General features: G+C 41.3%; 1 protein-coding gene across 2 annotated transcripts in view; it reads left to right on the forward strand.

Annotated features, from left to right (window-relative positions):
* kcnk10a (potassium channel, subfamily K, member 10a) overlaps window positions 1-24,894 on the forward strand; it is a 47,484-nt gene that overhangs the window by 14,335 nt on the left and 8,255 nt on the right. The window contains exons 1-5 of one of the 2 annotated variants that reach the window (XM_074615459.1): window positions 1,707-1,945; window positions 3,222-3,409; window positions 17,142-17,259; window positions 19,608-19,768; window positions 23,150-23,342. In XM_074615459.1, coding sequence (XP_074471560.1) covers window positions 3,281-3,409; window positions 17,142-17,259; window positions 19,608-19,768; window positions 23,150-23,342 — 601 coding nt within the window. In that variant the 5' untranslated portion in view covers window positions 1,707-1,945; window positions 3,222-3,280. Of the gene's footprint in view, window positions 1-1,706; window positions 1,946-3,221; window positions 3,410-17,141; window positions 17,260-19,607; window positions 19,769-23,149; window positions 23,343-24,894 lie in introns of those variants that run through there. The other variant, XM_074615458.1, reaches the window with a different exon arrangement.

Raw genomic sequence — 24,894 nt, forward strand, 5'->3', positions numbered from 1 at the left:
TCCTCTGTCTTTTTCTCCTGCTCCATCTATAAGAAAACGTGTGTACCAAAGGGCTAGACAGATTAGCCTCCCTGTCCGATGAACACTACCTCGAGCTAGATGACCATGTCGGAATACCTAGTGAATCTACCTCGCTGTCCGCCATTGTTATTTCCTCGCTATCGCCGACCTAGTAACACGGTAAGACCAAAGTACGCTACTTGTTCTGTTGGCTGCAGGAACCAACAGAAACATCTTCATGTACTGCCATCATCTGGATATGAAGACCCAGTGGATTACATTTATTTTTGACTGAAATGTCCTCACAACAACTGGACAACTGTTTCTCAGCGAGGGTCGGCACACAGTCGGATTCACTTGAAAACTAAACCTCGAGGACGGATCGACTGTTGACAAGATGTGGGGCGCACCTGCCAAGTCTGCAGGGGCGCAGCAGAGGGCGCTCATGCTACGTACACACAAAGGTCTCCATGGTAACCTCCACTATAATCAGACAACAGAATAAATAATATCTAAAATAAATAATAATAATAAAATAATGAAGTAAATAATAAAGTAAATAACATGATATTGAAACAGATGACAAATACTAAATTAAATTCAGTGTACATACATTTAAAATCATTAAGACAGAGCTAGTAATGGCAAGTGGAATCATGAACTCCTCTACACCCACACACTGGAGCAATGTTGGAGTTTGTGATAATGAGAGAAACTGTGTGAACCTTAAGCCTCATCTGAAGCTAATTAAATAGCAAGCGTAGTAGGTTGGATGTGGAGAACTGTTTTTTATGTTGCTTTCTGTTTTCATAGTACAACGCCAGCTCAGCCGGCTTTGTTGTTACATCTCCTGCGCCGTGATCCTCACCGGTGTGTGTGTGCGTTGCTTCTGGTGTGTATGTAAATGTACTAAATAGACATGCCCTGAAGATACACGTGAAAAACAAACTGTAGGGAATTTCAGAAACACTGATTCCTTTGCTTGGTAATGTTGTGTAACTTTGATTAACGTTAGCACACAGTTGCTACCTTGCTCAGACGCGGGAGCTGTAGCAGCTCGTTGGGCAGTAGTTATGTGTAAAGTTAGGCTGAGGCCAATATGACTATCATGATCACAGATACACTTAGCGTTACTGCAGCACTAGTATTAGTGACACAATTGCTCCTTGCAGTTTTTAGATTAGATTAGATTAGATTCAACTTTATTGTCATTTCACATAGTAGCCTACAGGTACTGAGACAAAGACATTTGCAGAGTAGTGTTCATTTTGTCAGCCTTTTTTTTATTTTTTTGTATTTAGTTTAATCTTAGTCCCGTGTCAAACATGCTTGTCAGTTTTTAGCATATTTCATCAACCTCATCCTGTCTTTTAGTCAAGTTTGAATTGACTAAAAGTCTTATCTTTGGCAAAGAAAACCGTAACTATTTGGCATTGTTTCAGTCAGTGAAAATGGTTGATATTTTAGGGGTTTTAATTATCAGATTATATTGAACATTTCAGTGAATCTATTCTAGCCAAAATATCACCTTGTTTCTTTCTCTCAAGCCCTGTTGTTGTCACTGTTAACTTTGAATAAAGAATAAATATAATTCGGAATAAACAGTAAGATGTATGAATAGACTAGACAAATAGAGTATGAGCAGTATGAGCAGTAGGGTGCTGGGGGGGGGGGGTCAACAAGGTGCAGAGTTCAGCAGGGTGACAGCTGAGGGGAAGGAAAGGGGAGGAAACAGCACACAGTCTGGGGTCAGGGGTTCTTGACAATGCTGGGCGCCCTCCACAGACAGCGCTTGAGCTGGAAAGGCTTGATGACAGGAAGGAGAGAACGTGATGTGTTGGGCAGTTTTCACCACCGTCTGCAGTGCTTTCTGGTCTGAGACAGAGCAGTTGCCACACCATACTGACCTGTTTCCCCGAGGATTTTGTCCAGCAGCGTTGCTGAAGTGAGTTTTATTTTGCGCCGCTTGAAGATATTTAGTTATAAATTTAGATATGTTGGATACAAATGTTTACACCGTTGTTGATGTTGAATTCTTTTTAATAAAATGCTTCAAAACTTACCAAAAATATACACTTTTTGTTGAATATATAATACAATACAAATAACGTCAAATCAAACCACGCCAAATCAAAATAATGCAATAAAGAGGTCAGTGTCGATAAACGTGAAGCCTCAGTGTCATAAATTACATCCTGCATGGGAGCATTTTATCCTCCTGGTGGAGATCATTGAGATTATTGATGTCCCTAATATTAGGTAATTACTGAAGTAGCAAACATTATTAGCTGTTACCACATTACAAACGAGTTCAGTTTAGCAAATCAAATCATAACAGAAAATATAGCCTAGTAAAGACATTAGCCATCTAGGCATATTATTATTATCACATTATTATGATTATTCATCACTAAAAAAATTGTTAAATTTAGCACCAAATCTGTGTAACAAATGGTGTCAACCCCAAAATTGCTGCAACAACTTATGAGACATAATCAAGCATGGAAATGGCCATCATATACTTCCATTATAATGTTCTAAGGCCCTATACACTTTCACAAATTGATTTTGATTAATAAATTAGTTAATTCATGTTTATTTCTGATTTATGACTAGAGCAATTTGACTAGTGGACACCCAGAAACTTTGGGGCTGGTGACATGCTCAAGCTCCATCCCTTTGGTACTGATGGGAGAGTGTGTGCCACCTTTGGTCTTCCTGAAGTTCACGATGAGCTCCTTGGTCTTCTTGATGTTGAGGTCCAGGCTGCTATCAGAGCACCATGTTGCCAGGTGCTGGACTTCCTCTCTGTAGGCCTACTCATCGGTGTTGTTGATGAGGTCGACCACTGTTGTGTCGCCTGCCAACTTGATAATGGTGTTGGAACCATGTACAGGCATGAAGTTCCAGTGTAACATATTGGAATGCTGTCAGCAGAACCAGGTGTCTCCTGTTTCGGTCATGTAATCTCGTATTACATTACAAACAACACTCTCACTTGGAAAATGGCACTTTTGCACCACAAACCTGTACTGAATTTAGAAGCTTTTGGTACATCACAACACAAGTTACACTTGAAGTCAAATGTTCTGTGTAATCTTCATCCATACTTGATAAAACAGATTTATTGTATTGTATATACTGAGTTATTATTTTTTACGCTGTTTGTAGACACATTTAAGATGATGTTTTAGTAAACTATAACTGTTTCCCGCATGCAGGCCAGCAGCACATCACAACAGGTAACAGAAACGAGGGATGTTGCCTGCCAGATGAGCACATGCTTGGTGAGCACATCCCAGACACTTCCCTCCATCACACTGGGCTTCCAGCTCCTTCTAGCGGACCACGTAATGGAGCTATCGGGGGAAAAGACGGGGAGGCAGAATCTGCTTTTACACAAACAAAGGTTGGTGTACAGATGTCACAGTCTTGAAGAAAACATGCAGTCCTCACCTAGCAACTTTCACTATCTTCATAGAACTAAACTACAGAATGTTGTTCACTGCAGGAGCTTTCCTCATTTATTCTGGCCAGTGTTCACATCTCACCTCAGGCCTGTGTTAGTGAGGCGTTACAACACCTGGCTGATCACATTACCAACATGGAGAAAAGTCATCCAGACTCCCTCTTCATCGTTCTTGGGGACTTGAACAGAGTAAACCTCAGCAAAGAACTCCCTAAATTCCGACAGCATATCAATAATACCAATAACACACTGGACCACTGCTATACAACATTAAAGGACGCCTATCGCTCTGTTCCCTGTGCAGCTTTGGGACTCTCTGGTCACTGTCTGGTTCATCTTCTCCCGACTTAAAGGCTGAAACTTAAATCTACTCAGCCTGTATTAAAGACTGTGAAGAGATGGACCAACGAGGCAGAGCTGGAGTAACAGGCCTGCTTGGACTGCACTGATTGGAGTGTTTTTGAGGCTGCAGCTACAGACCTCGGTGAGCTCACTGACACTGTGACATCTTGCATCAGCTTTTGCGAGGACATTTGGGTGCCAACTAAAACCTTATGCAACCCTGGTTTACTGCAAAACTTAGAACCCAGGCAGCTTTCTCAGGTCAAGGAGGAGGCCTACAGGAGTGGGGACAGACTCCTGTTCAACCAGGTTTCAGTGAACGAGCCTAAAGAAGTGAGGAGGATCCTGCAGGACGTCACCAGTTACAGGAGACCAACCCCTCCCAACCCGTAAGCGTCCAATCAACTGGCCGTTGACCTGAATGTGTTTTACTGGAGGTATGACAAGCCCACATTCACACCCTTCACCCGCTCTGACATCAAACAACCCCCTGCACCTCCCTCACCCCTCCCCACTGAACCCCCACCTGCACTCAGGATCTGTGTAGAGGACGTGTGTCAGCTCTTTAACAGACAGAAGATCAGGGAGGCTCCAGGCCCAGATTGCGTGTCTCCCTCCTGTCTGAGAGTCTGTGCTGATCAGCTGGCCCCCCCATCTTCACGCAGATCTTCAACAGATCACTGGAGCCGTGTGAAGCCCCCTCCTGCTTCAAACGCTCCACATCATCCTGGTCCCCAAGAAACCCTCCATCACAGGATTAAATGACTACAGGCCCGTCGCCCTGATGTCGCTGGTCATGAAATCCTTCCAGAGACTGGTGTTGACCCACCTGAAGAACATCACAGCAGGTGAGGCTGGGGAAAATCACATCCAGCACTCGGACCATCAGTACTGGTGCCCCCCAGGGATGTGTGCTCTCCCTACCGCTCTTTTCCCTCTACACTAACGACTACACCTCAGGAGACCCGTCTGTTAAACTCCTGAAGTTTACAGACAACACAACGGTCATCAACCTCATCCGGGACGGTGACGAGTCTGCAGACAGAACAACCTGGAGCTGAACGCTCCTGAACTGTGGAGATGACCGTGGACTTCAGGAGGAGCCCTCCTACACTACCCCCATCACCATTCTGAAGAACTGTGGCTACATTCCAAATCACATTGTTACCTCCGCCTACCTCCTTGTTGGTTTGTGGGTTGGTTTGTTTGTCTGTTCGCAGGATTACTCCAAAGGTTCGCGATGGATTTGAATAAAATTGTTTGGAGGGGTGGGGTATGGATCAATGAACAATCCATTCGATTTTGGTGGCGATCCAGATCATGATCCGGATTAAGGAATATTTTTGAAGGAGTCCGATCAGCCTGAGCATTAAGACCACAGGGTATAACACATGCGCAGTGTGACTGATGACGCGTTGATGACGCGTGACCCCGCCTCCTTCTGACAGCAGAGATACGTGTGTGGATGTGTGGTGAGACTCCGAGGTGCGGGAGCTGCTGTCCGTCCGCGGTGAGAAAGAACAAAGCGGTAGATGACGGGATGAAAGACAACGTAGTGTAACGTTCTACAGACATAACAAGGCTGCTGGATGAGAGAGGCATCCGCCCATACGTTACACGGAAACACACCGTGTATGAATGTAACTGTTTTTAACATTGCTCTATTGTTGTCTGGCCGTTTGCTTCTTGTAATTTGTTAATTTTGTTCTGTGTATTAATTCTATTTGATGTACTCTTGACATCATGGAAAGTGAGGGCATGCCCTCAATGATTCCTCAAGATTTCAATAAAGGTTGAATGAATGAAAAGTTGTTGGCATGTTATCTAGATTATTTTTGATTAACTGAGTAGGGTACCTACTCAGTTAAGGTAAAAACTAAATGATATTAAGGTGACACAAAACAGTCCAACTGTTTTGTGTCACCTTAATATCATTTAGTTTTTAAGTATATTTCAACCTCTCTCGTTCAGTGATTCAGCCTCTCTCAGCTTTCGCTCCCTGTTTTTCTGGTTTGGAGCCTCATCCCTTTCACAGCCTGTTCAAGGTGGGAGTGTTCTTCCATTATTCCGCCCTGCTGTTCTGTATAAAAGATACGGAGGCGGAATGGGGGACAGAGGTAGTCACAGAGCCACGCTGTCTTCTGTGTAATGGTACGTGTCCACAGGGGTGTTTTTTAGGGGCTCTTCCCACCTGATTGGACGAATGCTTTCCCTCCGTGGGCTGTTGCTCACAGCTTTCAAACCGGAAACAACATGGCGGCTCGTTTGGAAACTTTTTTCTCTTATTTCACGTAAATAGTTCACTGAAATGTGTTTCTGAAAACATTCGAGGCGAGAAATAATCCATACATTTATTTTGGATCGACAACATTTTTTTTAAAAGCCTTCACAAGCTCTCAGATCTTCTACTGTTGGGTTTTTAATTACACACAATTATACGCTCAAGAAACTAGGCAGCGCAGCCTTTTTTAACTATGCTCCATAATGATGGAATACCATACAAAACGTTTTAAGAGATGCAGGCTCTTGTCTTCTCTTTGTCATTTGAACTAGTGCTAAATCCTGACTGATAATCCTCAAATAATTATATGAGCTATTAAATCCAGAGGTTCATTAATTATTTAAAATGAAATAATGTATCATTGAGGTGAATAAGTGCCACATTGAATTGTCACCTGCCGCCTGAATTTTGTGTTTTGCTTTACATAAATAAAGACATTTCCACTAGCACCATAGGGGAAAAATTCACCAGAATGCAGGAAATAAAGTGTTTGATGTTGGGGAGGTCCCCCGGACCCCCCCCCACCCCACGCTTCATGTGTTTCCCCACCAATGTTGACGATTTGTACAGCTTTAAGATAAAGGTACTTCTTTTCCCGCTGACAGGATGTTAAATGTTCTTTCATTTTGAGCAAACCAACTTGCAGTTAGGGTTAGGGTTAGCTGTTTTGTGTGTTGCATGCACACGCACGTGTGCACAACTGACACAATGCACATTTCACACTACTCAATTGTCAACAGGTGGCAGTACTGCTCCAACACGTTCAGTTTGTTGAGAGAATAGCAGCAAATCCTCTCGTCTGAGAAGCTGGAACCAGTGAGTTCAAAGTGTTTTTGCTTGAACAGTGAACAATAAATTGATTATCAAAATAGTTGCAGATTATTTTACTCTTGGTCGACTCATTGATTCATTGTTGATAATCCAGTTTTCACCACAATATTTTCATATATTCATATTGCACCGTATGATGTTTTTTTTATCATTCAGTATTGAATGAATACCTACTGACTCCATCCTTTTTTTTCTTTATTACATTCTATATTATTATTATAGGGTTTCAGAGTGCCAACATTTTGGTCACACATGCGACCTATAATCTGTCAAGTGTGGCTAAACATTTTCATTGGTCCCACCGGTGCAGCTGACATTTAGCCAGTCTGTCTCTGTGTGTATCTTTACTGAAACATCACAACCAGAAAACATACTGATAATTCAAAATGAAGACAACTATTGATTGTTTTTTCATCAAGAAAAAGTGCTGCAATACACTTGCCCCCGGCCCTGAACAGCCCAGCCCCAACATCATCACCACTCCACCACCTGTCTCCCATGTCCCCCTCGCATCATCGGGGGGGTTGGTGGGGGGGGGCCAAAAGTGTGTGTGACACTGTACATTTAATAACACACTTTACTGCTGATTTCTTCTCTGCTTCGAGTGATCACCAAACAGCTGATCTGCTCTGAGCACATCTCTCTCTCTGTCACTCGACCACACACTCGCTACGCACTCATTACATTAAGCAACTCTTAGACCAGGGGTCAGCAACCTGCGGCTCCGGAGCCACATGCAGCTCTTCAGCTCCTCTCCAGTGGCTCCCTGTGGATTTATAAAAATGGAAAAGAATAACTGTTTTTTGTTTACATTTTAATTTTTATTTATCATTGTTGTAGGTCTATGGTACGACGGTACGACGGTGTATTAGGGTCACATTGAGGAAAAAAAATAAATCTGAGATTTCGAGAATAAAGTCATAATATTATGAGAACAAAGTCATAATATTGCGACAATAAAGTCATAGGTTTACGAGAAAAGAAAGTCGTAATATTATGAGAATAAAGTCATAATAAAGTATATAAATAAAGTATATAAAGTAGTAATTTTACGTGCTATTTTATTTTTTTCTCGGAAAGTTATGACTTTATTCTCGTAATATTCCGACTTTTTTTTCTCATTAAGTTATGACTTTATTCTCGTAATATTAAGACTTTTTTTCTCGTAAAGTTATGACTTTATTCTCGTAATATTACGACTTTTTTTTCTCGTTAAGTTATGACTTTATAGTCGTAATATTACAACTTTGTCGTTAAGTTATGACTTCATTCTTACAATACTACGACTTTTTTGTCATTAAGTTATGACTTTATTCTCGTAATATTACGACTTTTTTTTTGTTAAGTTATGACTATTCTCGTAATATTACGACTTTTTTTGTCGTTATGACTTTATTCTCACAATATTACAACTTTTTTTCTCGTAAAGTTATGACTTTATTCTCGTAATATTACAACTTTTTTTCTCGTTAAGTTATGACTTTATTCTCGTAACATTACGATTTTTTTCTCGTAAAGTAATGACTTTATTCTCGTAATATTACGACTTTTTTTTGTTAAGTTATGACTATTCTCGTAATATTACGACTTTTTTTGTCGTTATGACTTTATTCTCGTCATATTACGACTGTTTTGTTGTTAATTCTGACTTTATTCTCACAATATTACGACTTTTTTTCTCGTAAAGGTATGACTTTATTCTCGTAATATTACGACTTTTTTTCGTAAAGTTATGACTTTATTCTCGTAATATTACAACTTTTTTCTCGTAATATTCTGACTTTATTCTGTAAATCTCAGATGTTTTTTCCCTCAATGTAGCCCTAATACTCCGTAGTACATTGTCTCTTTGGCCCTCACTGCATTAGACTTATACTGTATATACTTAGACTATAAACTGTGTTACCTTCATCACAATGATCAAATGTTTTGCGGCTCCAGACAGATTTCTTTTTGCTAAAATGGCTCTTTTGATAGTAAAGGTTGCTGACCCCTGTCTTATACCAACAGAGTATGTATGTATGTGGATTGCACTTAAACCCAGCCATGGCCATTTTCACATGGTAGTACTGCGAGTATCAAAGCTGGCGCATTTTGTGGCATTTTGCAAGTTTTCTTCATCTACTCTCGTTTGCATTGCAGACGGGGCATAATGTATGTGTGAGGGTAAAGGTGCAGTGACAAATTTTGGTTGCACCTAAATTATGCAGTGGTGCACCTAAATGAAAATGCTAGGCGCACCAGTGCAGCCAATGCAAACAGTCAGACTGGAGCCCTGATATTACACCCATAGTAACTTGCATTGTTGCTTAACATTCAGCAGTGCAACAGTGATTTCAGTGCAACACTCAGAAAGTCACAGAATCACAGACAAGAAGTGATTACTTCTAATATACCCTCTTTTATTGTTATTTATCATTTATCATTTATTGATATGTACTGTGAAAAAGTCCAAACTAGGGCTTGAAGTCTGTGACAGAGTTTGACTCTCTGTGCATGAGGTGGATGAGTTGTGTCCTTGTGTGATTGCCCTTCAGCTGGCCACTAAGGCTCAGCACAGAGTGGGGCTCATTACACTGAGTCGCCATCTGCCAGGACGGACATCTGCAGGGAGGACTGCCACTGATTGTGATGCCTACTCCAGATATCAGCCTCGTGTCTGTGCCCTCTCCCTGCACCTCTCTGTGCAGAGGGCACACACACACACACACACACACACACACACACACACACACACACACACACACACACACACACACACACACACAGGTGTTTCAAGGTGTTTCAAGATTCTTTATTTGCCATTTGTCAATTCCAGTAAAGCAGTCATTGGGAAGGAAAATCTTTGGTCAACAGTGCTCATAAAATATCTATATAAAAGGGGAAAGTAATGCAAGTATAAGTAAAAACAAAATGATAATCTAGGGCAGGGGTCAGCAACCTTTACTATCAAAAGAGCCATTTAGGCAAAAAATTAATAAATAAATCTTGTCTGGAGCCGCAAAACATTTGATCATTGTGATGAAGGTAACACAGTTTATAGTCTAAGTATATAGTATATAAGTCTAATGCAGTGAGGCCCAAAGAGACAATGTACTACAGAGTATTAGGGCTACATTGAGAACAAAGTCAGAATATTACGACTTCTTATAGTTGTAATATTACGAGAATAAAGTCATAACTTCACGAGAAAATAAGGCATAATATTAAGAGAATAAAGTCATAACTTAATGAGAAAAAAGTCGTAATATTACGGGAATAAAGTCATAACTTTATGAGAAGAAAGTCGTAATATTGTAAGAATAAAGTCAACTTTACGAAAAAAAAGTCGGAATATTACAAGAATAAAGTCAGGACTATTATTGTGGTTGCTTCTCTCTCTCTCTCTCTCTCTCTTTCTCTCTCTCTCTCTCTCTCTCTTTCTTTCTTTTTCTCTCTCTCTCTCTCTCTCTCTCTCTCTCCCCGCAGCCGGTCTCGGCAGATGGCCTCCCACCCAGAGCCCGGTTCTGCTCCAGGTTTCTTCCCAGTAATCGGGGAGTTTTTCCTGGCCACAGCGCGCTTGGTGGATCTTGGTGGATCTTGTTGGGTCTTTAAACTATGGTGTACAGTCTAAGACCTGCTCTATATATAAAGCGTCTTGAGATAACTTCTGTTGTGATTTGACGCTATATAAAAATGAATTGAATTGAAAAAAATATTGAATAACTTAATGAGAAAATAAGGCGAAATATTAAGAGAATAAAGTCATAAGTTTACGAGTAAAAAAGTCTTAATATTACGACAATAAAGTCATAACTTTACGAGAAATATCCACAGGGAGCCACTGGAGAGGAGCTGAAGAGACGCATGAGGCTCTGGAGCCGCAGGTTGCTGACCCCTGATGTAGGGCATAAAATAGTGCAGTTAAAATATGGCGGTTAAATATAGACATAAATAAATATACAATAGTTGTAATTTTGTGGTAGATAGTATTTCAGATGGGAAAACTGAATGTAAACAGGATGTAGTATGTATACTCTATACTATATGATCTCTTCATCTTAGCCATCTACCTGTCTCTTAGACCCCATCCCAACTTGGCTGCTTAACAAGTATTACCATTAGTTAGAACCTTAAGAAGTATTACCCTTAGTTAGAACTTTAAGAAGTTTTTTTTTTTTTTTTATTATTTTTTAGGGGCATTTTCCATTTTTTATTTGACAGGACAGTGGATAGAGTCTTGGAAAGGGGGGAGAGAGAGAGTGGATGCGGAAAGGGCCACAGGCCGGATTCGAACCCGGGCCGCCGCGGTCAGGACCAAGCCTTGTTACATGGGCGCCCGCTCTACCAACTGAGCTAACCAGGCTCCCCGAACTTTAAGTTTTACCGTTAGTTAGCAATGAGCAACATGACGGCCCTGTTATTGTCCGAGCCTGTGGAACACCGCTGGACCCATCAACAGACTGAAACGCACCTTAATTGCTCTGAGAAGCAAACTCAAGTAATGCCCAGTTCAGACTACTAGATATCAGCCCGATTATAGCCCGACACGGCCGTCGAAGGGGATCGGGAACGATAAATGAGTGTCGTGTGCGAAAATCGATCCTCTTATCTCGTGTAGTGTGTCATAGTACACGACAACCGACGCCACGTCTGGGACGCCCCACCACACCCCGAAGAAAAGTCTAGCCTGTCAGAATGTTTCGTCTCGACACGCCTAGTGTGACATCTCCAACGACGTGTTCCTTTGCGTTGACCAATCAGGTGCTCTCTAATATTGTAATAGACAAACATGACAAAAAGGAGGAGGGATGCCGAGTTTGCTGCCGTCAGGTGGGACAACCAAACTGACGAAAAAATTCATTGAGTTGTGGCGACTGTACCCCTGCCTTTTTATATATTCAAACATTCGTTACCTCAAGTTCTGTTTGAAGTATGGACAGCCCGTACCGTCCTCTCTGTGTCACCTAAGAGCACATCCACAACCCTTTTTTCTTTCTTTTCTTTTTCTTTCTGCAACACCAGACCGCCAGCATCACACACAACGCTTCTGTCACCATGATCGACAGTTGCTTCAACCGCCTCCCCGATGACGTCTGAACTCACGCATGATTGTGGAATACGACGCGCCGTGATTGGTCGTGATCATAAGTGTAGTCTTGCCAGTCACCCGACCAACACACTGCAAGAGTTTATGGTGCTGTGATTGTTAAAAAATATTGACAAAAATATGGTGTAGTCTGATCCTGGCATAAGAGGCTTGTATCTGGGCAGAGATCCGTTAATAGTGTGTGTTTACTGAAAGTTTATGGTACTGTAAACTGGTTTTGTTGTGAAGTTAACGGACACCTGCTGTGTTAAAACTACCTCAGATTTGTTCTTGATGCTTTGTTTCCCTGTTTATTGGGCTTCTTTTGTGTTAGTTTCTGCTGTCACGTGTATGATCAGTCAGCTGTATTTTATCAGTTAAAAGACCCCCCCCCCACGTCAGAGATATGACGCTTTTCATATAGAGCAGGTCTAGACTGCACTCTATAATCTAGGGATCCAACAAGACGCGACAGTGGCAAGAAAAAACTTCCCTTTAATGGATAGAAACCTGGAGCAGAACCGGGCTCTGGGTGGGCGGCCATTGGCCTCGACCGGTTGGGTTGAGAGAGAGAGAGAGAGAGAGAGAGAGAGAGACAGAGAGCAACCACAATAATAGCAGAACAGCTGTAATTTGTAATACAAATAGGACTATTAACAATAATCAATAACAGTGACTATATGATGATATAGTGATAATAGAAATAGCAGTAATAATAATAGAAATGCTTTGCTCAGCTGATGGCAATTTTCTCTGGGCAATGTGAATCAAATAATGTGATGGGCATTTGCACATGAAATCGATCAGCATGCATGCTACACTTAATTTTATAGCATATGTTATCTCATCCTCAAATATAGCAGCAACAATTAGTGATGTGTCGGTCGCGAACGAGCCGGTCTTTTTTAGTGACCGATGGGAGCCGGCTCCCGTCCCAGAGACGCTTTTTTAAAAATGATTTATTAAATTCAAGGCAGAATGATAGGATGATGTTCTCCGGGCCACCGGCACACAATCCACTGACTGTGACTGAATGTTGTGTTAAAGACGTCCATGCGACCAATCAGGTGATGACAGACAAGGATCATACCATCAAGCAGGGAGGGGCGGGGGTACGCGGCGTGCTGACGGTCTACAGGTACAGAGCAGGAGGGAGAGGAGGAGAGAAAGCAGCATGTAAAATGAATGAAATTATAATGTTTAGTATAATTATATTGAATAATTTTAGTGATATATGTGCACACATACTAATCATAGGTCTAAACTGTGCTAAATTTGGCTGAATTATAAAAGGCAGAAGTGGTAAAACGAAGAGCCGTTTGGGAGTCGAAAGAGCCGGCTCTTCTTGATGAGCTGAGCCAAATGATCACTAGCAACAATGTGGTCAACACCAAAACCACTCCCCACAGACACAGCATTGAAACCGCCAACACAGTTCACTATTTCTGATGGGTGGAGACTGTCAGAATAAGCAGCTGATTCAGCTGGTACATGCACTTATATCAGTGCCTCCTGACAGCTGTCAGAGATCGTTAGTTTAAACTTCAACTTTTTTTCAACTTATCCAACGGTCTGTGGCTTATAACAACCTTTTCTTTCTTTTTGTGTTTTGTGTTGTTTTTTTTTTTCAACGTAACAGCCACAGCATAATGCTCGCACTGTTAAAGCCCGGACACACCAGGAACGTCAGGAGTACGTGGCAGCTGCGTTACCTGTGGATTTTTATTTCGCCGTCCGTGTTAACAGGTTAGAGCAGCCACACTGCCCGCGTGTGACGTGCGTGAGACGCGCGTCTCATGCTGCATCTCTTCTAGAGAATAGAGGTCTCACCTATTTTTTGTCTAGCAACAGACAATGAAGGTGATCTATTGACTGTATATTAACATCATATCAGCAACATTACACAGCTTCAATGTCTATCTGTAGAATATGTTACGGACATGAAAAAAAGGTAAAGACTTATTTTTAAATCAACACTTCCTGCTTTCATTCCAAAATAAAAGCCCTCAAGCATTTTTTCTGTGGACAGAATTCCTTCATTGTTAACACAAGGCTTTTATTCTGAAATATGTGCCGGACATGTATTATGTGTTGTAAAACATGCAGTGACTTGGAGAGCTCCATGAATGAATATAGTACAGTTTTACGGGAATTACAGTTTTAATTGTGGATTATTACTATTATTTACAATTACCACACGTTTCTTAACCTTTCTATAAATGGCTTCTCTAATGAAATGAAATGGTCATTAAAAGACAAACTCTATGTAGAAAGAAAGGGCTGACAGCAGCAGCTGCAGCAGCAGAAACGCAGCAGACACGCAGCTGGTGTGAGCACCCGACGCGTGAATCACGCAGCCGCCATGCGCTTCTGACGTTCCCTGTGTGTTCCGGGCGTCACTGTACCGCAGTGGGCCAACGGCCTAGTGGAGTGTTACATTCCTCTGCTTGCGCAAGGTTACATATAATAGTAATTAGTTATATATTAATATTACAGTAATCGCTGATAAACTGTAAGTATGTTAGACACACAATGTTTTTAAAAAGGCTTTATACAACACAAAAATCAAATCCACTTTGCATATAGAAACCAATACTATTAGCAGCAAGAAGATACAGGAGGAAGTATTCATATACTGTATGTATGTACAGTTAAATGCTGGCCTTTTATATCCCTATTCTTTTAATCTGCACGCTTTACTTTTTCTACCGGGCGCCTACAGCTCTGCAATGCAACAGACCTATCGGCAATCCTATGCAACAGAACCTTGGTGTGCAACTAGTGTGGACCCTAACCCCACTATTCTCCTGTAGCGGACTCTCAGACAGCAAAATAGTTCTTAAGCTATATGGACCCTAGCCCTGCAACCTATGGAATTAGCATATCAAGCTAATCTTCAAGACCTTAGTGCTATTTATGTTCACCACAGTGGGCTCTCAGCCTGGCACTATCTGCCTGTAACTGAACCCGAGCCTTGTGTTCCTATGTTATCAGTGGTGGACTGCCAGCAAATGCTTATTACTCATCTAGATAAGTTGAACTTACTGAACACCTCTGAAACAAATCATCTAATGGTATCGCTACTGCATTGCCCTGGCCTGCAGCATTATCTTTGTTCAGGACATGTCCTTTAACTCCCACATAAAATCAACTTCAAGGACTGCTTTCTTTGTATGCAGAAAATTTGGAAAACATTTGTTCTTCTTACCTTGTAGTTGAGCTCTGGGTGCATCAGTCTGGGGCAGGGTGTGGTCCCTTCCCGAGTCCGGAGGCTCCACAGAAGCCTCCTGGTTGCTCACCAAGAAACCGTGGTGGTATTTCTACTGCTCGATCCAATATCTCAAAATATTAAAGCGGCAACTTATTGAAACTGAAACTACATTATGTTTAAAGTCTGGCTACCTCTGCAGTTTGCCTACCACCCTCATCTGGGAGTGGACGATGCCATCATCTGCTCTGTGGTGCATTTAACACCACCCAGCCACGGCTACTGAGGAAGAAGAGTAGACACGTCCATCATCTCCTGGATTACAGACTACCTGACAGACAGATCGCAGTTTTATCCAACTGGGCAGTGTTCTGTCTGAAATGGTGGTTAGTAGTAGGGATGAGTTATAATAGTCTATGCGACTATTCGTCCCATCTTAAAAAATATATATTTCCCTTGTAATAACCGTTGCAGGCGCTGCCTGGTAGTAACGTTACTACCGGTAAAACGTGTGTGGCACGTTCAGTTCGGCTCTTTTCTGTTAGCGCAGGGGTGTGTGTGTGTGTGTGTGTGTGTGTGCGTGCGTGCGTGCGTGCGTGCGTGCGTGCGTGCGTGCGTGCGTGCGTGCGTGCGTGCGTGCGTGTGCGCTGCTTCTACAAACCCCCGTGCTCCCTCCGTAGGAAAGAGAGTTGGGTACCCGGAGGCGCACGTCAGGTGACCAGGTTGAGGCCACCGGGCCGCATTAGGTTTAAGGTTCCCAATGGCGTGCCAGGCCCGTTGGCACCAGACCACCCTCCCCAGGCAGACCCCCCGTGAGCGCACCCCGACGTCGTGTCTGTGTGCAAGCGGCGCCGCGCTCCTAGTAGTTTCAGCAGGTAGATCAGCTGTTCCAGCAGTGGAGCATCTCGTCGTTCAAACCCGACAGAAACAAAATAAAACTCACCTAAACCGTATTGGTTTGTCTTTCCACCGTCCTCTTCCACTGTTCCAACAATATGGTTGAAATAAAACCTCAATCCATGGTGTTACACATGTATGTGTGTGTGTGTGTGTGTGTGTGGGTGTGTGGGTGTGGGGGTATTTGAATAATAATCTAATAATACCCAGTGATTTTCGAATAGTATTTTTGCTTGGAATGCACATTCCTAGTTAGTAGTACTGGAGCTCCACAGGGAACTGTGCTGTCCTCCTTCCTTTTTTACCTTGTGACACCAACAGACTTAATAAACTGATTAAGAAAGCTGGCTCTGTAATTTTTGACATTTTTGAAGTTGTGTTGGAGAAGCAGGACACTGAACAAACTGTTATCCCACATGGATAATCCTGACCAGCCTCTCCACCACCTACTAGACAGAGAGCGGAGCTTCTTCTCTAACAGACTGATTTAACTTCGCTGTCACAAGGACTGATACCCAAAGCAATACCTCTCTACAACACCTCACCTCTGTCTATCAGAGAACTCACAGCTTTATACAGTAGCTTCTGTCACAAGCACACTCCACTCTGTTCTACTCCTGCAATAATCTTGCACATGTTGAATTTGCACATCGGTTAACTACCTCATTAAATCTTTTTTTTAAACAAACATTGCAACTTGCACACTTTGCTAATGTATATAGTATGCTATTTTTATTCTATGTATTTTATATTTTCTAAGTTGTTCCATTAAAACAAAGAACTACAATAACAAATAGTCAGCCAACTAGTAATATATGATACCAAATAAATCACCCTTAGCAAAGCATCCTACAGATGTGCATTTTCTCCTACACTACAACAGTAGCAGTGAAAACTGTCTCCTCAGAAGCCAGCAGACACTGAAGAATGGAGAGTTGGTAATTCTAGCATGATGCTAAATCCAAATCACAGTAAGACAGATCCTCAACAACCATAGTGACCCCAAGACTTTCTGATGGTCATCCTCCTCTACTTCTCTTCCCAGCACTCTGTGGAGGCTGTGAACGCCGGAGTGAATCCCATCGGTGATACCTCCTACAACTCCAGCCACTGGGATCTGGGCAGTGCCTTCTTCTTCGCCGGGACTGTCATCACAACCATAGGTACTGTGATTATGGCATGACTCAATGGCTCACACTAAACAGGTCAATGGAGTTCTATATAGGCAGGGGTCAGCAACCTGCGGCTCCGGAGCCACATGCAGCTCTTCAGCCCCTCTCCAGTGGCTCCCTGTGGATTTATAAAAATGGAAATGAATAACTGTTCATTGTTTACATTTTCAGTTTTATGTATCGTTGTTGTAGGTCTATTAGTATTAGTATTAGTATTAGGGCCACATTGAGGAAAAAAATAAATCTGAGATTTCGAGAATAAAGTCATAATATTATAGAGTAGTAATTTTACGTGTTATTTATTATAAGTTATGACTTTATTCTTATAATATTACTACTTTTTTCTCTTAAAGTTAAGACTTTATTCTCGTAATATTAAGATTTTTTTTTGTAAAGTTATGACTTTATTCTCGTAATATTACGACTTTTTTCTCGTTAAGTTATGACATGACTTTATTCTCGTAATACTATGACTTTAATCTGTAAATCTCAGATGTTTTTTCCCTCAATGTGGCCCTAATACGCTGTAGTACATTTGCACTTGGGCCCTCACTGCATTAGACTTATATACTATATACTTAGAATCTAAGTATATAGTCTAAGTCTTAGACTATAAACTGTGTTACCTTCATTACAATGATCAAATGTTTTGCGGCTCCTGACAGATTTTTTTTTTGCCTAAAATGGCTCTTTTGATAGTAAAGGTTGCTGACCCCTGTAAATAGGAAATGCACTGTATGTTGCATTGTGTGCTGGCTTTACAAAATTGTACAGTTTACCTGTACACTAACCTATGTCTATGAATTTATGCAATAGGATATTTGCTGGCTCTATCCTCAGCTGTACTGTTGATCTGAAAAAAAAAATAAGAAAAAAAAAAATATATATATATATACAGTATATACGTATTTCCAAATAGTGATTGTTTTTGTCTCTTTTCTCAGATTTAAATGGGTTGTAATCATCAAAAATGGGCAGCTTAGTTTGGTTTTATTTGGGAGATTCTAATATTAATCCAAACTAAACTGCTCATGTTCTGGAGATAATCTCTTGTCAAAGTATGGCCCACATTATCGCTGTCATTACTGCCACAGGTGGACAGGTGATGATTCAGTTCCTCACACTCCTGTCATTAAAGGGACTGTTTGTAATTTCTTACATGTATAAATCATTCCGGGTCAGTGTCCCATGCACGCTCCCATGTGGCTACGCTGTTCAGACTCAGACTCCAACACAAACTGCACGGTAGCACCAAAACCTCTTTGTTGTATCTAGTGAAGCCCGTCTGTTAAACAGTGTTGGCCGCGGTCGGAGGACGCGGGGGAGACCGAAGCTTTGATCTCCAGGACCGGAGCCTCTGCTATACTCTGCTCCTCTGCTCCTCTGCCTGCCTTCACTCACACACCGCGCTTGTTCTCGCTCTCGCTTCACTCTCACTTGCATGTTCTCACTCTCCACCCTGCAGAAGAGTTAGTCTAGCTCTGAGAATATCTAGTGAATGTACAGTGGACGTTTGTGCAGAAATAACTGCTGCAGCTCCTCCAGACCAACAGAGGTTTCCCGTGTCTTGTGAAGTGACGGGGCTCCGCAGAGAGAAACGTTATCGTCTCCGACCAAAACTCCGGTGTCTCCCCCATTCCCTCTGGCCGCGGTCGGGAAGCTGAGGCAGGAAAAGCCAACACTAGGATCAGCATTGATTCATGGAGAGACCTTTGTCTGGTCAGCTAACATTACTGCCAAGCAGCTGAAATATAGAGTGATATTGTGCTTTTAGCTGACGTGTGTCGCCTCACTGTTTTGAGCGGTGCTCCTTCATATCTATGTAGAGCGAGCAACAGGACGCTGACTTTCGTTGACTTAACGGCCACAGTTGTCGCTGTTACCAAGACATTTCTGATTCTTACAAACAGTCCCTTTAAAGTTGTCCACTTGTGATCCGATCACTGAGGGCACATGTTAATACCAGGTCTGAACAGGGCCTTCTTCATCACTGCAGCAAGGTGAAAAGTTACAACTGGAGGTCAGCAAAGACAAGATTTTCAGGGGGGGTTAAGTTACTCTTCAACCTTGTTTTCCACTCTTGTTTATAGTGCTAAGCTGGACTTGAAAATCAGAGCCCATGGTTAACATCTCAAGAAAACTCACAGCACGGCAGCTGATGAGATCTGATTGGACAACAGACATTTCATTCATTTATCTTGTTCGTATTAGTGAATTAAAAACAATGTCTGATGTGCATGTTGTTTATCCGTTAGAATGTGTAACTAAATGTGCCCAGTGCTTTTGTTTGCTTCATGTAGTCCTGTAAAACTCATTTTTGTCTCCTTTGTGTTCTCCAGGGTATGGTAACATTGCTCCGAGCACTGAGGGCGGGAAAATTTTCTGCATTCTGTATGCAATATTTGGAATCCCATTGTTTGGATTCCTCCTGGCAGGCGTCGGGGACCAGCTTGGTACCATATTTGTCAAAAGCATCGCCAAGGTGGAGAAGATGTTCCGGGTGAGTCGCAACATAAATCTCCTATCGTCCATGAGTCAGCTTTGTGGAAATGATATGTTTATAATATTGACATTTTTAATGTGGTCCCTTGGTTTTAAATAAGGGCAGTAATAGACGAGAGGACAAGACACACAGTAATAAAGTGAGACGCACTAAGCATGACATGTCAGATGTCTTTTATACATTTACGGACACTGTTGTTCAAAAGTTTAGAATCTCCTGTTTTATTGATGTGTTTCTTCTTCCCTTAAAAAATGGCTATTTTAACATAAAACAGTATAATTCAGACACCAAATGTATTATTTACATTTAAAATACATTTAGCCCCAAAATAAGAATAATTAAATGATTAAAGGCTGTGAGCTAGAATTCCTATAAATTCTAAATCCTGTACAGTATCAATATATGCACCAGCATTCATCATCTTCTACCAGTTTGGGTACTGTGCTTCAGGATATTTTTACGCAAGACTGCTTTGCCAAAGATACCTTCAGCAACTTTAGCTACTTAAATATAATTTCAATTTACTCTGCTTTTTTATAGGAGCCTTTCACATGTTAGATCAGACTTAGAAAATGGATCACTGTCGAAGCAAAGTGTCTCAGATCTTGGGCCAAAGTTGTCTGGAAACCTTGATCAACTTTCTACAAAAATCAATGTTCAAGATGTCAAAAAAAGTAAAAGCAGGATACTCAAATAACTCTCTGGAGATGGTCCAAGTCTTGGTGCAAAAAGCAGAGTTTTTATTGTGTTCTATTGAGACAGCAACACACTGGAACAGACTGAAAGCAGGGTTTGGAGCACAGTCTTTTATACAACTTTGAGGAGCTTGCTACTCCTTTTTGAGCATAATCCAAAAGTCATGCCGGTTTTATTGGTGCCAGGTGTTATGAGGTCATAGCTCTTAAACTCAAGAGACATTCGGTCACCTAATTTGCCTCCGGTATCTTCGGGGTGTTAAAGGTCACCTATTATGCAAAATGCACTTTTCCATGTCTTTTAAACATCAATATCTGTCCCCAGTGTGTCTACAGGCCACCATAGTATCATAAAAGACCATCCTCTCTCTTTTTCTCCTCCTCCGTTTGTCCGGAAATGGGTGCAGAAAAAAAATTCGCTTTTTTCCTTGTATTCTGACGTCATTAGAGAATGCAAGTCACGTGAGGGTTTCCTGGTCGAACCAGAGCAGAACCTTCAGTAGCTGACCCCGCCCCACAGCGCGTCACTGTCTCTCCTCCTCAACCTAACTTTAGCAAAGTAGTTCCTACTGTTAGTCTGCAAGAACCAGCAGAACAGGCTTCATGTACTCCCATCATCTAAATATAACATGTTCTTTCACAAAGGCTTTATGTAATTACACTGTTTAAACAGATGATATTTATATATTATATATATTTGATGTCATGCATGTAGCAGATTACAGGTAGTAAATAGTGACTTGTAAGCAACACAACACATTTCTGTTTCACAGTCAAACTTTATTTGAGTTGACAGATGACAATATTAATTATTCACAGCATTTGTAATCATCTCACCTGCAGTTATGTTAACATGGTACAGGAGAAAGTCTTCAGCTCTGGTAAACTATGGTAAGCTAAGCTCCGGTGGTCTGTAGTCATGGTAACACAGAGACAGCTACTACTGTAATTAATATACCATTACTCTGATCTTCCATACATTTATCTTTTAGCAGAAATAATGAACTGACTACTGTTTCACATCTTCTATTTTCCACCCTGATGGTCGCTGTGTTTACACACCGTGTCATAGCGGTAGCATGTAGCTAACCCGTTAGCATGTAGCTACATGCTAACGGGTTAGCTCTGTATCTCCCATCTGCCCACAGCTGTCTGCTCTCAGCTGTCTGCTCTCCTCTGGGATGATTCTGTCGGTCATTTCTCACAGATGGATCTGTAAAGACAGACGTAAAACAGAGTGTATGTTTACGGTTTACAGAGTTGATGCATGAGGTAAACACTGAGCTAACTAACAGAGATATAAATAGTATTATTTACCTGAGAGAAACCGTCAGGAAAACCTGGAATCTGGACCGCAGATGTTCATCATGTGTCGCCGATTTCTGATCAGATTCCTCCGGTAACGTGCGCTGGGTGAAGTTTCTGGTTTATAAACTTTAAAGTGGTTTATAAGCTCTATTCTAGCTCCTCTCTCTCCACTCCTCTCTCTCCCTGCTCTCAGGCCGCAAGGGGGGCGGGGAGGGTGACGCTGTGTTGTTGAGGATGTTTGATTGACAGAAAACGCTGACCAATCAGAGCAGAGTGGGAGGAGACAGAGGCTACAGACACAGAAATCAGCACTTTTGGAAATGGGCTGAAACAGAGGTTATAGAGACATGCTGGAATGCATGATCTGATTGTTTTTTTGAAAAAAAAACTTCAGAGACATGGTTTGGAGGTGTCTGAGACCTATAATAACTAGTTTAAATGGAGTATAATATGTGACCTTTAAAGTGTCTGTTTTTTTAAAATAACTGTTACCTGATGTCTGTAATCTGACTAACCGGCACCTGATGTTTGGTACCTGATGTCTGGTACCTGATGCCTGTCACCTGTCTAACCGACACCTGATGTCTGGTACCTGATGTCTGTCACCTGTCTAACCGGCACCTGATGTCTGGTACCTGATGTCTGGTACCTGATGCCTATCACCTGTCTAACCGGCACCTGATGTCTGGTACCTGACGTCTGTACATTTGACTATCAGCTAGGTTTAAACAAGGTCTCTATTCATTCCACAGTCTGCTGAGAGAAGCTTGCAGCCTTATCAAGTTATGCTGTAGCTCATTCAAATCACCTCGGGATGGGTAGGATGAGGTCAGGGTTATGTAGGGACATGGCTGGGGACTGCAGTATAACATAAACAGTGATTATATACCTTTATGATCAATATTCTCTATCCTTGGTTAACATATTTCTATAAGTTTACTTATAGAAATATGTTTTACTTCCACACATCCCAAAACAAAATTCTATAAATTTCACGTGAGTCCATGTGTCTTTAGTTTAAAAACCTTGGTTTGCCAGCACAAATGTTAAGAAACTAGAAATATAGTAAACTTCTGCTATGGTACAAATAAAAGGAAACAAATTATAGGGGTGACTTCCCCTTGTGGAACTAATGAACTGCCAGGTCAACTTCACCCTCCTAAACAGAGTATACACTCATCATAATCACTAGTCATGCTGATGCCATAATAAAGCCACTGTGACTGATTCATCAAAATCCTTTCTCAGACTCTGCGCAGTGCCAGCAAGGAGTCCAAACGAAACCAGAAAACTGCTGAAAAAGAGACAAGTATGGTTCACACTGTGCTTATACTTTGTGTGTGTGTGTGTGTGTGTGTGTAACTTTCTCTCACAGAATAAACACAACCAGATCAGTCAGACTAAAATCCGTGTGGCCTCCACCCTCCTCTTCATCCTGGTTGGCTGCATCTTATTCGTCACCATCCCAGCTGTGATCTTCAAACACATCGAGGGCTGGACGGCTCTGGAGTCGACATATTTCGTTGTCATCACTCTGACAACAGTTGGAATAGGTGACTATGTTGCAGGTGAGAGCTCATCATTCATAGTCAAAAAGTTGTATCAGACTAGGATGATATTTAGGTCATTTAGAGTTGCAGCTTTTTAAAATTATATATTATTTATTTATTTATTTATTTTCCTTTATTTAACCAGGTTAGTCCCACTGAGATCAAAGATCTCTTTTACGAGGGAGACCTGGCCAAGATAGCAGCAAGACAAATAATAGTAAAATTAACAGACAACACATAAATTAACAACATTAAAACTTGCTCATACAAAACACACAGACAACCTGGACTGCAGCGATTTCACCAGAGCCTTAAACTCATTCAAGGTAACTAAGTTTTGACGTTGAAGATCAGATTGTAAATTATTCCAAGCAGCAGGTGCCGAAAACCTAAAAGCTTTTTTTCCCAGTTCAGTTCGTACTTTGGGAACAACAAATTGCAAAATGTCCATAGAATGCAGATTATGACTTACAGTTTTCCTTTTCAAAAGTGAAGACAAGTAAGAAGGAACTAAACCCAGAATGCTTTGTAGATAAACATACCAATGACTGAAGTGACGAGCACATAAGGATTACCAATTCACTTTAGGATAGAGTACACAATAGTGAGTAAAATAAGGACAGATTATAATGAATCTCAGTGACACGCTATCCAGCATGCAAAGACAATGAGCAGAAGCATTCATATACAACACATCTCCATAGTCAATAAGAGGCAAAAAGGTTAATTCCACCAGTTTCTGTTTCACACGAAAAGAAAAGCAAGATTTGTTTCTGTAGTAAAATCCTAATAAGAGCTTCAACTTTTTAATAACATACTGAATTTGCTCCTTAAAAGAAAAGTGGTCATCAATTAAGAATCCTAGATATTTAAAAGTAGATACCAACTCAATTTGTTGACCATTTATCTTTACAATGTTCTTAGATAGTGCTGATCTTGCTGTTTTTGAAGTGGTAAAGAACATACATTTTGTTTTGTCTGCATTAAGAACAAGTTGCAGATGACATAGCTGCTCGTGTTCCCTATCAAAAGCATGTTGTAGATATTCAAAGGCCTTGGAGTAGGAGTGGGTGCAGAACAGTAGATGACAGTGTCATCAGCGTAGAAATGAAAGGCTGAGTTTGGAATATTCTGTCCAAGGTTATTTATGTATATAGTAAATAGAACTGAACCTTGAGGGATCCCCTTTTTTACTTGCAATATCTCCGAGGCAGAACCGTCAATCTGAACAGCCTGGGCTCTGTCTGTGAGATAATTTGCAAACCACCCAACTGCTTATTTAGAAAATATATAAGAAAAAAACTGTAAGAAATATAATATTAAAAGAAAATGTTCATCATGAATAAAAACTCACATAGGACTAAAAATCGAAAGCCCTGTTAGTGGCTGAACACCTTGGAACATAGTGTTCGACGATGAATAACCACGTTACAGTATTGTTAAAATCATCATCTTACATTCTTCCCTCTCTTCAGATGAAAGGTCCCCATTTCAAAGGCTAGGAAATGTAAATCTCATCTCAAAACTGAAACACAGAAGAGAAAATAAGTACTCTAGAACTGTTAGGTAG

The sequence above is a fragment of the Sebastes fasciatus genome, chromosome 18, assembly GCF_043250625.1.
Source record: "Sebastes fasciatus isolate fSebFas1 chromosome 18, fSebFas1.pri, whole genome shotgun sequence".
Classification (NCBI taxonomy): domain Eukaryota; kingdom Metazoa; phylum Chordata; class Actinopteri; order Perciformes; family Sebastidae; genus Sebastes; species Sebastes fasciatus.